A 16,436-nucleotide genomic window follows, 5' to 3' on the forward strand; every position below is an offset into this window, starting at 1 on the left:
GGGAGGCACAATATTTAGGGATCAACATCAGTGTTGGTTGTTGTTATTCTTTTTTTTTTAACCTGTCGGTGTCGGTCCAATAAGTAAAACGGGGTTGATGTGATTTGAACAACTGACGTTTATTTCCATTTTGTTCCAGTTTGTACATGTGTTTGGCCTTGTGATATTTGTCCAGTCATGTGACAGTGAAACATTATAGGACTGTTGGGGTGATCAGTTGAAGCAGAAAAGCAATGTAGGTGGTTTGATCGAAAGTGTAGGGAGATGTACACATCAGTAAATATCGGTCATCAATATCAGCCCAAATGTTGCAATGAAACATTACATTTTGGGGAATAAATAAACATTTTTGTTAAAATAAATTGCACATTGATTGCAGTGATGAAAGACATGCAAAAAAAAAAAAAATCATAAGAAATACATGATCTGATTATATTACAATCTGTTGCATTTACAAACACATTGACATGGCATTAATAATTGCAGTTTCTTATATTGTGCAGTCCTCAACAAAACCTACTTAATCAGATGGATCAGTAAAGTAACTCTATGCAAAGGTCATGTGTGTTAGAAATTGAAGCAGCTTCAGTATTTAAAACGGTCCAATCCTGGGATAATAATAATATTTTTTTTTTTATAGATGCTACCATGAAATTTTTAACAAACATTCTGGAGTGATTGACTAGTAACAGTTGTTTTATTCAGCCAAAATGTCACGTTCGTATCGTAGATTATAATTTTCCCACAGTTTAAAAACGGCAACGTCATTATTTGCTCTGAAGCAGAAAAACATTCTGTCTTGTACAGTGTGTGAACACACTCTTCTCAAAAAGTACATTCTATGCAGGAATGTCCTGTTAAGCTCTGTGTTGTAGGATTGAACATTAGAAAACATAAACCCGCCTTAAAAAGTCTGCAAACATCAGTGAGAAAATCACAAATGTCATTTTATAATTATTTACAGTGTGATGTTCAAGAATTAGCAGAAAAATCTTAAGAGGTTCTGAACTGAAGTAGAAATAAGCAAAAACAAAATTCTGATGCAAAAATGATGTTATATTTATTACTGTTATTAGAAAGCAAAATAGTGTTTCAGAGCAGAGGAGTAACTTTTTGGAGGAACTGAAACATAATCACAACATGGAACTGGTTTTTGAAGTTTTTTTAAAATTAGGAATATAACAGGCAAGTTGCTTATTCTTTACAATGCCAACACATATCGACAGACACAGAATATCACACATCCTTCACCATACCTGGCAGTAAGCATGTTTAACTCTTACTAAACTCACCTGAAAGTCTTTCTAAAAAGCTCAATCTGATTTGACCACGGCACACAGTTCTGGTTAAAGTTCTAGTAAAGTTGAAGAAACCCGTTTAGGTGAGCGATGGTAGAACATCTCTGTGGCGTTCTCTTGTCTTTACAGTTTTGAAGAAGAATTGGCCTCTCTATCAAATCATTTGTATACTTCAGTGAAACAGAAACTTTTGCCAAAACTGGCAGAATGGTTTGGTTATGTGGAATTTACTGGAATTATTATGGGCGTCAATAGTTATTTTGGTCTTTGCTGGGGAAGATGCGGCTTTTCCCCCTCTCTCTATGAGTAAATGTACTTAAAGGCTGGATTTTTCAGTTTATGCTATTTATGCTATGAGAAAAATTGTTTAGTTTAAGGCTTTTTGCTTATCTGTATCAGGGAGGAAATGGTTGCGAAGGGAGCTGTATTTCTGTTTTGAAAAAACAGCTACATAACAGCTATGCGATTATCTTTGAGATAGAGACCAATTATACTGAAACATATAACGGAGAAATAAGAAAAATAGTGAAAAGAGGGAAGTGATTTAAATAAGGCCTTTTAATAGTAGAGTTTCTTGGAAATCGTTTCCATTCTGTGTAGAAAACTGAGCCTAGATTCTCAGTTCTCGGTCTTCTAGTGACTGTGATTGGTTGATGCAGAAAACAAAATAAGACAAAACAAACAAATACGCTCCCAGTAGATTGATAGGACTTTACAGATAACTGAATCCAGACTGGATGACGATGAAACTAAGCGACATTAAATTAACTGTCACACAGCATCAAAATGTCTGATCGCACTTTATTTACATCCTCATCATTGTTGTGATTTGTCATGGCTTCTCGCCATGCGGGTCATTTTACCGTGTCATCTATTTGATATCAATGTTGACGCTCTGCTGTCTTGTCAGCTATTCACAGTGATTACCTGCTGCTTAAAGGTCTAAGATGCTTTGTGAATATTGTTATTTTTTGAAAGGCAATTCTGTTTACAAAGTCTTCATAATCCATTTTATTTAAGGTTTCGGATTAGTGTGGTTTTAATTTCCTTTTTATTTTTTGTTGTGTTTTAATCTGGATATCTAAAATGTCTTCAAAGTATTTTAGTATTTGAGAAGGTGAACTTGCAATATTATGCCACTTCATTTCATATTAGTCTTAAAACAACATTATTGACTATCACAATAATTTCTGAGACAATTTATTGTCCAGATGTGACAGTTATGCTGACTGTTATATTCTTTATTTCTATCCCTTGTTTTCGTGCACACCCTCTGTCTACAAGCAGAACATTTTTTTTACTGTAGGTCAAACAACACGAGTCTCTAACGGCGGCTTTGTTTGTTTGCAGACGGTGCGTTTCAGAATGGCACAGCTGATGGACGGTGCCGGCAAACTGAGCTGGGTTCTCCTCAAGTCTGTGATACGTTTCACCTTCATGTTCTTCAACAACTGTGTGGCCATCCCGTCCTACTGCTTGTACCTGCTGCTCCTCCAGCCGCTGAGAATATGGGACAGCTCCGCTTTCTGGCACATCGAAGGAGTCATGTTCAAATGGCTGCTGGCCATGGTGTCTTCGTGGGGCTGGATCGCGGGCTACACAGGTGAGGCGCTTCGACGGTACCGAGGCGGATTTGCGTGCTGTCCTCTCTGGTCTCAGTTTGCGCTCGGTCTGCTCGTTTTCCAGGTTTGTTTTTGCTGAAAAATACAAGCGCATAGATCGAAGTCACTAGCAGGAGACGGACAGATGGCTGAATACAAATGAGATCGATGACGAATGCTGATTCTACGTTTTTTTTTTTTTTTTTTTGTCAGATTCCTAATTATCTAAGTAACTAATTTCATTTCAAAGCAAATATTTTCATGATCAGGTGGCTGAATGTAAAGTTGTTGTTTTCTGTTGCGTGAATATCTTGAAGTGACCAGGGCAGCTGTGGTGTTTGGTTGCACACAGCGGAGAGCAGAATGCTTACAAATTGCTAAGAGGGAAACATGGAGAGCAACAAAGCTCTCTGATGAATAATTGAATGGCTTCAGCATATAGAAAGCAGTAGCATTGAGATATGTTCATAATTGGGTTAAACATCTTGAGACTGGCTGAATCATGTGAACTGTGACTTTTATTTTAGATGATCAAAGCTCTTCTTTCTTTGGGTGTGTAAACTGTTTTGTTTTGCTCATTTCAGCTACATGGTCTGTTCATATTTTTTTCTTCTTTGTGAAATGTCAAAAAAATTCTATTCTGAGCCAAAGGTGCTTCTTATGCAGACACAGGTTTTACTTTTTGACATGGCACCTGGTTCGTTGAAATGTCTTTTTACTCAAGATATCTTTAAATGAATTTAAAATTTGCATAAGAAACATTTAAGTGCACCAAGACGGAAAAATAAAAGGGACCAAAAGCACTTTTTAAATGAACTTTAGTTGCTTTATAGTCATGGTAATTGTGTTGCTTCATGACCCACCTTTTAAAAGCTGAGTGGTGGAACTTCGTCACACACTGCAGCTCTGTTCATGTTTAGATTTTGAGCAACGCTGGATTGGTTGAGCGCAAATGATTCAGTTTGAATGCATGTATCGTTACTTCCTTACTGCCAAGGAAAGGAAATGATGTCGCGCTGATGACACACCAGGGATCCGCAACTCCTAACGCTTACTGGAGTCTTAATGTGCGGCTGGAAAAAATGGTTTTTGAACCACGTTTCCTCTTTGTGTCTGTCAACCAAAGTTTTTAAGTTGATCAAAGATGCAACAGTCCAGTTTTAAAGAGCGATTGAGAGATCTTCACTGATATTTGATGAGCAGATACTATACATTTCTGAACAGAAGAGGTGAAATGCAACTATGATGAGGATTGAATTCTTACAAGGTAAGGTCACATGGTATTTTATTCACAATACAAACATGTGATGTTGAATGTTAGACGTTGCTTAGCTGCTCTGACAGATACCTTGTTTGTGTTGCTATTAGATATAACAAAATTAACTCTAGCCAGGTGGGATAGAAAAGCAAATATCGGAGATTTAAGTTGTTCTGAATAGCTTTGTTTCAAGTAAAACTTTATCTTTACCCTGACCTTATTGACCTGAACAATGTGTGAATGTCAGACACAATCAACTAACATTTGCTCTGATTACTTAATCAAATCTTCAATGCAAGTCAACATTAAACTCCTCTTTCTTGCCTTGACTTATTGCTAAAAAGTTGAAGTTAAATCATGTTAGCTGGAGTAGCAGAACAGTGGTGCTTTGTAAATATCGGATAACTCAATTGGTGCTAAATGGTATCTGTCAACTGTGTGCACTATGCTCTGAATGTTTAATGTCAGTGATTAAGCAAGGAGGTGAATGCACTTAAAGTCCTCCGTGTTTATCACTGATTGGTTCTTCAACTTTAACTTGAAACTCTACCAAGAGCTGCATCCTGTTTTCCTAATTAGACGCAAAGTGGTGGGAGAATGAGCCTACACAGGCCTCTCGTGCTTCTTCTGTGGGCATGCTATCGATGCCAGTTGTGGGGCGTAGCTCAGCTTTCAGTGAGTTGGATGGAAAATGTAAGTCATTCATTCATGTGTAATACAACTGAGCCTAATCGGTGTTAAGACGCTTGCTTGACAGGAGGAGGACCCGACCCAAGCCTGGCAAACATTGCGTCACATCAGAAACCTCTTCCTAAGAACGCACTTTTTTTATTTTAGCATGGAAGCTAATGGCATTATAATGTCACCTGGCAGATGTTATGGGAACATTCACTCCAACCCTGTTTAGTGTGCTTTAATCAAACTCCAGGTCGTTTGTTTAGAACGTCCGTTTTTCGTTTTTTCTCTTTTTTTTTTTTTTTTTTTTTGGTGGTGTGAATGTGTAATCAAACTCTTGTTTTGAACCAAAAAAGAAATCGTACAGCTGCTAAAATCTGATGCTACGCCAATTTTGTTTACATTTTTCAAAAAATGAAGTTGTTCTCATGTCCTCTTCTGAGATTTTCCTGTTGTTTCATTCAGTGGTTCTTGGTGTAGCGCCTCCACAGGTGAGGGGGTAAACAGGTTTTTCTCCTGGTTTGGTTCATTTGACATGCAGCGTGAAAGTGACCTGCACCAGCTTAAGATGTAAAAAATGGTGCAAACAATTGGGCCGCCAATAGAACCAAGTCTAACGGATTATCAGGTGTGAAAACACCCTAAGAATAAATAACCAAACAAATTATAAACTTTCTAAAGAGACATGCCTAAATCTGCTGTCATTGTGCCAAGTTTAATCCAAAGCTAGTTTGTATTAGAAAATCTGTTGGACAATGAGTTGTATTTTGACTCATTTTGACCTCGTTCTCAATGAAGTTGGAACTTTTTTCCCCCTATCGCTCAAACGCTCCACACTGCAGTGGAGCACATGGCGTGAAGCTAGCAGAAGGAAGATTTCGGTGTATTTTGCATGAGTGGGTGGTCTGTCAGACCTGTGAACGAAGATCAAAGCAATCACTGAGCACCCAGGCATCGCACACTTGTTTTCCAGTTAGGAGTTGCATCTCCTAGTCTTTGATCATACTGGTAATGGTGTTTGCATTGGAAGCAGTATAACATGGATCTTAATCTCCTTGCATATACACACATTTAACCAGACCTTGTGATGTGTCTGCAGCCCACTCAGGCTCATCTTTAGCCTCTCTTTATCACCTCTGGGTTTCTGGCAGGACTCAGATTAATTATTTCTTACGTATTCATTTAAACAAAGCAGTGATTCACTCTTTTTGTTGATTCACAAAACCCGTTTGCTGTTTCCATGTTTGTTGAAATCACTATTTTCTTTTTTTTTTTTTTTTTTTTTTCAGGACAGTTCATAAATAATTTATAGATTTCAAACAAGTAATCAAATCTTTACCTCAGTTTGACATAAAACATTATCTTCCACACTTTAAGTTTGATTTGAGTGACTTTCCAGGTCTGGAGAAGTGCAGCAAAAATAAAACGGAGCAGTACTGGGTTAGTGACCAAAACCGCCTTGAGTCGCTGAAACTTAGGAATACTTGGGACCTGCACAAAAACACTTATAACCACCTGTATTAGTAGTTTATACACCAAATAACAGAAGCCTTCTTGTGTATTTTCTAGGCTGAACTCTTGGAGATGTGAAAACATTTTCAAAACTTACATAAATTGAAAGCTGATACAAAACCAGCCAGATCTTGAACAGACAGCTTTCTGAGTGTGTAGTCCAGTATGGAGAGAGAGTTGGTGAACTAAAAAAAAAACTGAAGATGTGCTGGAACATCTCGAGATGATTGTGTAAAGAGGGATGCCTTATCTACAAAGAACACAATGGACAACCCTGATCAACCTCTTCTTAAGACTCTGACACAACAGAGCGTTTTCAGTCAGGGGCTTCTTTAGAGCTGCCGCAACCAACTGCTACAGGAAATCCTTCTTGCCCACAGCTGAACCCATTTTAAATGACTCTTTGATGGAACTTTAATAATTTACCTTTAAGATTAATGAAGTGGCTTGAATTGAGTCCAGCAAATCAGTTTTGGTGGTTGAAAACTTGACTGGCATTTTAAACCCAATTATCATCTCGGATTAATTGCTCTTTTGACCTTTATGGATGAAGGATGGTCAGACTTAATATTTCCTGGCAGTAGAAATTAAAGCACAGAGTGACTCCTTCTTTTGAAGCGGCAACAGACTGTGCTTTTTATTTGTTAAAGCCTCCATACACCCACAAAGCGCTACCAGTCACTTGGCTGATCAGACCTAATCACTGGACTGTGTAGGTGGGGATAAATCATATCCGACAGACATTTCCTTGATTATTCCCCCCTATCCCCATTCTCCGAAAACAAATAATTTCTAAAGCTTGTATATTACACCAAAGATCTTTGCAAATCAAATGTCCTGTTTGTAGATTCTTCTGAAATGTTTTAACTGTGTCGAGCAACTTTGTATTCTTGCTCTGGAGGCTTCTACATATGAAAAGTAGGCTTCAGTTGCTCGGTCAACGCACTTTGATAAATGTTTCATGTGGCTTGTACATGAAAGCTTAGTGTAGGCTGATTGTAAGTCATGTCTTCTTGTACAAGTGAAGGAGTGAACCACTTTAGAATAATGGCCCCGCAGCTCATGCTTAGTTGAGAGGGCGATCGCATGAATGGGAATTAACATCTCTTTTGTTCTGAGGTCCTGGTGAAGGAGGGGGGCTTCAGCGTGATGCCCTGATGTTCAGAAAGCGCGCGGGGCATTTATGAGAATGAGTAGAGCATTATGTGGGAAATCTATATCTCACTGGCGTGGCGTAATTGATACAACACACAGAGCCAAATGGATGGCACCGAATTGTCTATATGCAAAACAATGACGGAAAAAGGCAGAAGGCCATGTTTGATGCCTTGACTCCAAATTATTAAAGTAGTTTTTTTCCTGAAGCCATTCAGAAGTGGATTTCATAACCCAAGTTTGCTTAAAGTTAAGGTGGTAAACTGATGGTTGGACATTCTCCTTTAGGATTTACTGGTAAAGAGCAACATTTATGGTGTTGTTGGTTCTTTTGTGATCTCCCGGATGCGTTAGTTGCCCAATTCTGAGGTTATAAGCTTGCAAAACTCATACAAATGGCAGTTAAGATCTCGTGCTTGCTCGTTAAGGCTGCACTGTTGAGTCTTCCATCAGCTTCCAGACTTTGTTTGGAAGATCCAAAGACACAGTAGTGGTTAAAACACCATGTTTTCAACTGCACTTTAAGGTTGCGTTACACCAGCCCTGTATGGTTCGCTTTAATCAAATTCTAGTTTGTTTGCCTAGAAATTCTGGTTTGTTTGAAAACATGTGAATGTGCAGTCAAACTCTGATGTGGACCAAAAAATCAAACTCTGGTCCTCCTACAAACCTAGGTGAACTCTGGCATAGTTCGAATGTATATGTGAATGCTAAGCAGACGAAACTACTCCAAAAGCAGGAAGCAGACTATAGTGCAGGGCATTCTGGGTAAATGCAACCAAAACAAACATGCATGTCTAGCGATGGCGGGAGAAATGGCTTGTCCTCTTTTGCCAAAGACAAAATCGAAATCCTACAGTCAATAAAATGTGACGGCACTACATTTTTGTCTACATTTTGTGGATCAGGTTTTAAACTCGTTTTGTTCAGAGGCTTTCATGTTGTTTCCTTCAGTGGTCCTTCCTGCAGCGCCACCACAGGCGAGGTGGTGAACAGTTTTGGTTTGGTTAGTTTGACATGATGCAATGTGAAAGCGAATCAAAGTAGCTGGAAAAAGTAAAAACTGTTGCAATTTCGGTCCCCAATTCAACTGAGTCTACCAGACTGTTAGGTTTGAAAACACCCTCAGACTGCATCTTTCCACACTAATAGTTGTTAATTTTTTGTTTCTTATCTGTTCTTGAACTTATTTAGATCACAACATGAGGTGTTGCTTTTTTTTCCTCCATTAGATCATTTTGCCTACTTCATTTTGTTTGACCGGTTCTACTTTAATCTAGCAGTAGTCAGGCCTGGTTTGGACAGTGAAAGTGAAACACAAAAATGTGGTTAACCTCAGTTAATTAAAGATTCAACAAGGGCAGGCGGTAACGGGCTGGTTTCGCTTGCTTTTCCCTTTAGGGAATAAAGTCTTTATTTGGAAAGTGTTGTTTGTATTTACTCAATGTATCTTTTTCTAATATAATTCTTGTTTAATTATCAAGAACATTTAGGTGTGATACATAACAGAAAACAAATAAAATCTGTAATGAGGCCAATACTTTTCCACATTACTGAATGTCCAGATCAAAAGTAATCTGCTCAGAAAACAAAGCTAGCTGTCTTAGAACAACAGATTTATGTTGTTAAATTATTGTCACTCATCCTTTGAAGCACTATTTAAAGATTGCTTGCTATATTGTTTGCTGAAACAGATATTTCTGTAGATCTTCATTCATATAGAAGGTGTTGATAGAAGTAAGGCATTTTTGTCTCCCGCTTTGGATTAAAATTTTCTGTGTGGAGTTTTTTTTAACGCTAAATGTTTCTTTAAAAAAACCAACAAAAAACAGATTTTAATATTCCTTTACAAGGCCTTAGATGTAGATGATCTTAATCCTGTCAGACATGCAGTAGATTGTTTTCGTCTTGCAATAAAAATAGTTGCCTTTGGTGACCTTCTTTCTGTCACGAATGAATCCAGACTCATTCTTCGCTTTGTATGTTATTTACATCAGTTGGATTGGAGGAGTTGCGCATGCGCTACGTTTGTCAGAAAATACTTTGAAATGATAGCAACATTCTTATAAGTCACATTTCCTGTTTCTGCCTTTTGAACTGAAGTACCAGCAGTTTAAATTTCTCATTTGAAATATTTACAGCTGCCCTTTGATTTGGCTCTAGGAAAAAAAAAAGAAAAAAAAAAACATTTTTCTGAGTTTTCAGCATGGTAGTTTGTTCAATACTTGTCAATTGATGTATTGTTAGCAGGGTTCCTATTCAGTCTGGAAATGTTTCCTTAAATTCTGTCTTTTTAAGGAATAAAAGTCTATTTCTTAAGAATAAAGGGATTCTTATGGTCATTTTATTACAAATGTGTACATTTGTAATAAAATGTACACATTTTATTACAAATGTAATAAACCAAAGGGCACATACATGCCCTTTGGTTTTGCAGGGCATGTATGTGATTAACCTGATATTTTTTAAGACACCGTTTACCTCTAAATTGATTTTTTTACCATTTAGTTTTTTTGTTGCTTAATTGAATGCTTCAGAATGTTCTTGAAAAATAGACTGTCAGAAGAATGAAATATATTTTAAAAGACCCTGGTGTTAGTTACTAATTACTGAATGGCAACAGGGGTTTTTTTTGCCATTAAGATTTATTTTATTTTATTTTTTATTTTATTTTTTTACTGAACTCATGTGTGGGTTTAAAACTGGTATAGGGGATAAATAAGATGTTGAAACTCAATTTCTGAACTTTTCTGAACCAAATACCCGTAAATATTTTTTTTAGAATCTACATTTGGTTAAGAACAAAATCTGTCCATATTTGATACATTTTAAAGTGTATTTAACTTGCCAAAGAAAAATTAGAATAAACCAGTTTGCTGTAGAAGCTGGTATAATAAGAATTAACTTTAATTGCCTAGTTTATGTGCATAGCTAAGGTAGCTGAGGTTTCTCATACTCACAGAATACAGATACTAAATACAAATATAGAAGTGTATAAATATACAAATATAATACATAAATACAATAGAGCTGATCTTTATTGGAATTGCTTGAAAATTGGAGCTAAAGTGAAACTGATCCCAGGAGAGTTGTTGGCACAGTGTTATAAAGTGAGAGAAATAATCCAGTTCTAGTCATTATTTAAATTGAAAGTGACAAAAAGTAATCAATATGTGCAAGAAAGCTGTAAAAACTTGTGTTTCCAGTTTGCCAGAGCAGACGGGTAGAAGAAGGTGGTCTGCACACAGCTATGTCCTACATTGTGTTGGTTTGTCACAGGAAAAAAAAACAAATAAATATGTTTAAGTTTGCACAGTAAACATTGCATCCAGCAGCATTAAAGCTTTTTATGACTGTGATCGCATTCTCCGCTGCTCTTTGCCAAACATTCTGGTGGGCTGACCTATTCCCAAGGTCTGTTACAGTTTTTCTGTCAGAATGACCTCACAAGAGCATCGACAAATAGAAAGTTGGATGCGTTTAAAGATAGTGAAAGATGTTTTTGAAAAATGCGGCCTGAAGCTACTGCAGGGTAAAGACAAATGGGCTACTGTTAGGTACTCATTTGCTGGGATGAGTTTATCTGAGCGTTGTTTCCAACTAAGTTATGCCATATAATGTCAGTACAGTGATAAAAATGTAAATGTATGAACCTAACAGAGCGCACAGTGTGTCTAAGAGATTATAGGTATGTTTGGGAAGTGTCCATCTCTGTTCAGGTTTATAGCAGGAAGTCAATTCAGAATTTTTTTCATCATAAAAGCTCCTGGTGTGGTAGGACTGAAACAATTAATTGGATCAATAATATAAATAATCATCTAATTTAGATGGTTTACTGGAGTATGCAGAAAAATAGATAATTTGCTGGAAACAAAATGCATTCAGATCAGTAATTAAATCAAAACTGTACAAAATGTTTATGCATTTTGAATTTTAGATAAATACCTTTGTTGCATTTGTCTTTAAATATGTTCTACTCAAAACTCAAGTGGCATAGTTTTAGCTTCACCCAGTTCAAATTCACTAAAGGAATGCGATGTTATTGCATTTTAGGGAATAAAATGTTTATTTTCTTACTGAAAAAAAAATTGAATTATTTGTTTGTTTGCATCTTTTAATGTATTTCTAACATTGTAAAAAAGGCTTAAGTTAAAATCTGCAAAAATCTGGAAATTTTTAGTAGATTGATAGAATAATTGATTACTAAAATGATCGATAGTTACAGCCCTAATTTTAGTCATTTTCTGCTTCAGTGTGGATTTAATGTTTCATTACATGTAATGTGTTGATGTTTTATCCATTTTGATGTCACGTCAACCTTCTCACATCTGGTTTATAATTTCTCTTAGGAAAATCAACCTAAACATGCAGACGCAGCTAATACTCTATTCAGTAAAAGCAGAGAAAAACATTATTTTTAGCTAGTGCATATCCAGGAATCCTCATTTGAAAATAAAGCTTTATAGTTCAGTGGGGTTAATGACTCGATGCAGTTTGCTGTCTACTGATGCCAAATGCTCATCAAGAGGAAGGATTGCTGTAAGCATGAGCTGGGGGGAAAAAACAACAACAAATTTTTAATATCGATATGGATCAGTTTAATAATGCAAAATATCTCATTTGACTTTAGTGTTAGATATGCCATCTGAAATCCAGATCTTATTGCAACACTTCATTTTTCTTCCTGCCGAAACAATTGACACTTAGCTTCTCTGTAGCTGCTGCTGCATTAAAAGGAAAAACAATAAGAGCTTTGAATTCTGGTTTTCTCTGAACACAAATCATTGGTTTTCATTAAGTTGACTCGGTTACCAAACACCAATGACTTTGTCGTGAGGGGTGGGAGGGTAATCTCTCTTTGTGATGGTTTCTCTTTATGTGGAAGATGAGGAAATGTCACGATGTGCTGTCGGTTTACAAGAGGAGATGGGTGTCAAGGTCAGTGGCACAACGTTTAGCTGACCGCAGATACCAGATTAGACACCGTGCCTGCAGTGTTGCTGTCATCCCGTCGTGATAACCGTGTCATTTCTCAAAGACAATTTCCCTAATGTATTCTGTCTGACAGATGACCCAACTCGCCGATATCATTATGCTTCACTCTTGCAGCAGTGGCGTGTAGGAGGGCATGTTCTGTGTGAAGTTACATTTTCTTAAGGGAACGCACACTTCATGGACTTCGTTTGTGTTTATCTGTGCTCTCTATCTGTTCTCGTGAGTGTTTGTATGTTTTACTTGGATACGGGAGGTGAAACAAAGGCTAAATGTCAATCGTGTCTCCAAATGAAGAGAAACTGCTTTTCTGAAGACATAAAAAGTCCACTTGATGGGGAAAAAATACAACAAAGTGGGGTGGGCATGATTAATTGGGACGAATCAATTATTCAAATAATTTTCAACTAATTTCATAAATTATTAACTGAAGTATACAGAGTCTATAAAGATGATTTGCTAAAGAACAACACAGTCAAAGCAGCAATTCAGCCAAAATCTACATATTTTTTCATTTAAGGTAAAAACAAATCTTTGCCTAGAAATATTTTCTACCCAAACTCCTCAAGTGGCATCACTTTAGCATAACCCAGTACAAATTAGGTGAAAAGACAAACCTTTTGCTGTCCAATTATCAGTTAGTTCAACAAATCAACAATCCAAGCAGAACTGGCTAAAGGAATGCAATGTTACTGCATTTTAATGAATAAAATATTAATTTTATTTGAAAAGGAAGTTGAATTTTTTATTCATATCCGATAAAGCATTTCTAATTCTGTATAAAAACAAAAAAACAAATACGAGGTGGGCTTAAAGTTTCTTCTGAATCTTTATCTCCCTACGGGCCTCCCAGACAGGAGCTTCAGTCCTCCTCTGCAAATTAAGGTCTCACATTTATAACATTTGCATTACACAGCGCTAGAACTGGTCAGACCTGCCCTAATTCTTCGGATATCACCTGTACCAGCTGGAGCCTGACTGAATCTTCTCACCTCCCTCTTAATATGCAAAGCTGTCCAAGTGTTTAATTTGCAATAGCAGCTTCTGAAGTTCCCCGGTGGCTTTGGTGTGGTCATCAGCTCAGCTCTTATGAGCTGTGTTTCAGTTGTTACAGCTGCCATATGTAGCCCATCAATACTCTGATAGGAGAGAGAGGGTGTTGAACTTGGTTGTGTGCTCTGAGCAGACACCTGACAGCGTAGATCAAGAGAACTGTAGTGCGGATTGACACGGGGCATTGGATATGTGTGAAGTGACTGAAAAGACTATACTATACAAATACTTAATAACGTAGGATACATTTTTAGATTAAGGGTGTTTTCACACTCAATTCAATTGGGGAATAAATTTGCAACAGTTGTTAGGAATTCCGTCGCGGTGTTTTGCTTTCACACTGCACTGTGTCAAACAAACCAAACCCTTTGAAAAACCTGTTTCCCCCTTCGCCTGTGGTGGCGCTGCACCAAGAAACACTGAAGGAAATGGCATAAAACCCTCTGAAGAAGACACTGGGTACAAATTCCTTGTTCACAAAATGTAAAGACGAATGTGGTCGGATTTTAAAAGTTGTAGGATTTTTTGTTGTTGTTGTTGTTTTTTAAAAGGTACTTGCCATTTGTCCCGCTAGTGATAGTCACTTGTTTATTTTTAGTTGTACTTACCCAGAATGCCACACGCTGTACTCCACTTCCTGCTGGAGTGGTCTCCAGTCCACTTTGTGTTCACATATGCATTGAAACCGCACCAGAATTCACTTTAACCAAACCGAGACCTAGGATTTCAGGAAGGTCGGAGTTTACTTTCTTGACCAATTGCGCATTCACACCTGCCCAAACGAATCGGACTTTCTACGCAAATGAATTGGAGTTCAATTGAAGCGGACTTAACAGGACTGGTGTGAATGCACCCTAATAGAAAACTGGATGAACAATTGTCACAGCAGTTGACACTGTGTTTTACGTCTGAAGCCTTCACACAGACACAGAATCAGTGTGTGCATTTAAAAAGACCTTAAAACAGTGGTTCTTAACCTTTTTTGAGGTACCGAACCCACCAGTTTCATATGTGCAGTCACTGAACCCTTTTGTAGTGATAAATAAAATATAATTTTTTTCCCCCAAGATTCAGTGCCCCAACTAGAGTCTAGTTTGGTCACCCCATGATCACTACGTCTTCTTAAAAGGTAGAGTCTCTGAGAACAGTCTTCAAAATATAGTCAGTGTTTTCAGCAAAGTTGAGCTGACTGTCTAGGAACAACCCAAATTTGCCACAGTTTCAACAAGTTGGCCATCGAGAGAAACTGGAACCACTTTAAGGTCTTGTTTAGACCATTTAGTTAGCTCTACATTCTTAAGAGAATAAAAAATTTATAATAAATAATAAAGACTTAGCGGTATTCTGATTTAGTAATGTAATTATATTAGTTGTTCAAAATTACTGTCATGATATCCACGATGCATTCAACCAAGGTAGCCCTGAAAGCAGACCACAAGGTGCTAAAGTTACTAGTTACTGTTGATGTGAAAGAGTCTGCCTGCTCAATAAGATCGAGACTGCTCGATGTTAAATTTTATGGTTGTGTTGCATCTTCAAAAATTCAATTACATTAATGCATGTTTCTGTTTTGTATTTACTAACGATTACCTTCATAATCTTAACAGCATCAGTCAGTGACGCAGTTGCATTTTCCACTGAAGCAGGTGGCGCTGTGCTTAATGTCATTACGAAGCCATTACTGTTTGCTGTTGTCTGCTGGACGGCTGCTGTAAATGAAAGTAATAGACATTTTGTTGCATAAGAGAGAACAACTCTCCCTCTTTCTACTCAGAACTTCCCAGCCGATGGTGGGAAACCCATCAGTATAAATCTGTGTGGGAGCAGCTTGCACAAACAGGCAGTGCTGTTTCTCTGTCATTTTGTTTGAACCTTTAGGAAAACAGAGACTGGTGATCATAAAATGTGCACACATATCATAAAGTGGCCAGCTGGATCTGAGTGTGTGGGCGGCTGCGGGACATCCAGGTCCACTTATGGGAATTTCTTTGTTTTAGTAGATGATGTTGTTTTTTTTTGTGTGTGTTTTGTTGCTGCATGTCTGGATCAGTGTTTCTTATGTCCTTATTCTTATGTCACCTAATCCACGCTTACAGTCTCTTGCACTTGAATGACGTTATTTGCAAAATAAAAGCGAAATGAGTCATTTTTGCATAACCTTTTTGTCGGCTCCTGATCAGTATTGCTTTGTGGGAAGGTAAGGCCTCCATGTACCTGTGTGCTGCGTGCCTTACTCGATCTTCCTGTTCTTGGCCTAGAGAGCTTCAGTTTGCAGCTATATTTTTTGCTCCCTGCTATTTTTATTTCTTTGACAGTGAACAAAGCTGCAGTTCTGCTCTCTGGTGTACATGGATGCCTTGTGTTGATTCACAGAGGAGGGAAGCATTATTCATGCACATGCAAATAAGCCTCACGTCATGTTGCTGCAACATTCTGAGCTAACGTGCAGCTTTTCCAATAGATATTCAGGGATTTCCCATTCAAACACAGCTGCTGATCAGGTTTAGACTTAAAGCGTAATCACTGAATGTTGAAGAAGTTATTTGTATGCTTTCCCAACAACAGACTAGAATGTTAAAAGTCATCCCTTGTTCCACTCAGTGGTCACAGATAAAAAAAAGTGAGTATGTTACCATTTCCTGAAACCTCACTTCTCCTTCCTCATTTCCAACCACAGACCAACGTGTTGTCATTCAGCATGAGTCAACATGCATCTTCATTAATGATTCAGAAAAGCGAAGAGCATAAAGTCGCCGCGCACATCCATAATGCTTCTGGAGGAGTTAGTTTGAACACATTTGTTGTCGAATTAGATTATGTAGAATAGTCAGGGTGAGGCCTGCGAACACAGCAAAGTCCAGTAGGAAAAAAGTAAAACTTATAGCGCTTTTG

The 16,436-nt window shown here is 37.6% G+C and overlaps 1 protein-coding gene across 1 annotated transcript in view; it reads left to right on the forward strand.

Annotated features, from left to right (window-relative positions):
* lpgat1 (lysophosphatidylglycerol acyltransferase 1) overlaps positions 1-16,436 on the forward strand; it is a 49,142-nt gene that overhangs the window by 2,644 nt on the left and 30,062 nt on the right. The window contains exon 2 of the mRNA XM_007545855.2: positions 2,649-2,901. Within this exon, the coding sequence (XP_007545917.1) occupies positions 2,664-2,901 (238 nt within the window). The 5' untranslated portion in view covers positions 2,649-2,663. The remainder of the gene's footprint in view (positions 1-2,648; positions 2,902-16,436) is intronic.

The sequence above is a fragment of the Poecilia formosa genome, unplaced genomic scaffold (genome assembly GCF_000485575.1).
Source record: "Poecilia formosa unplaced genomic scaffold, Poecilia_formosa-5.1.2 Scaffold1, whole genome shotgun sequence".
Lineage (NCBI taxonomy): Eukaryota > Metazoa > Chordata > Actinopteri > Cyprinodontiformes > Poeciliidae > Poecilia > Poecilia formosa.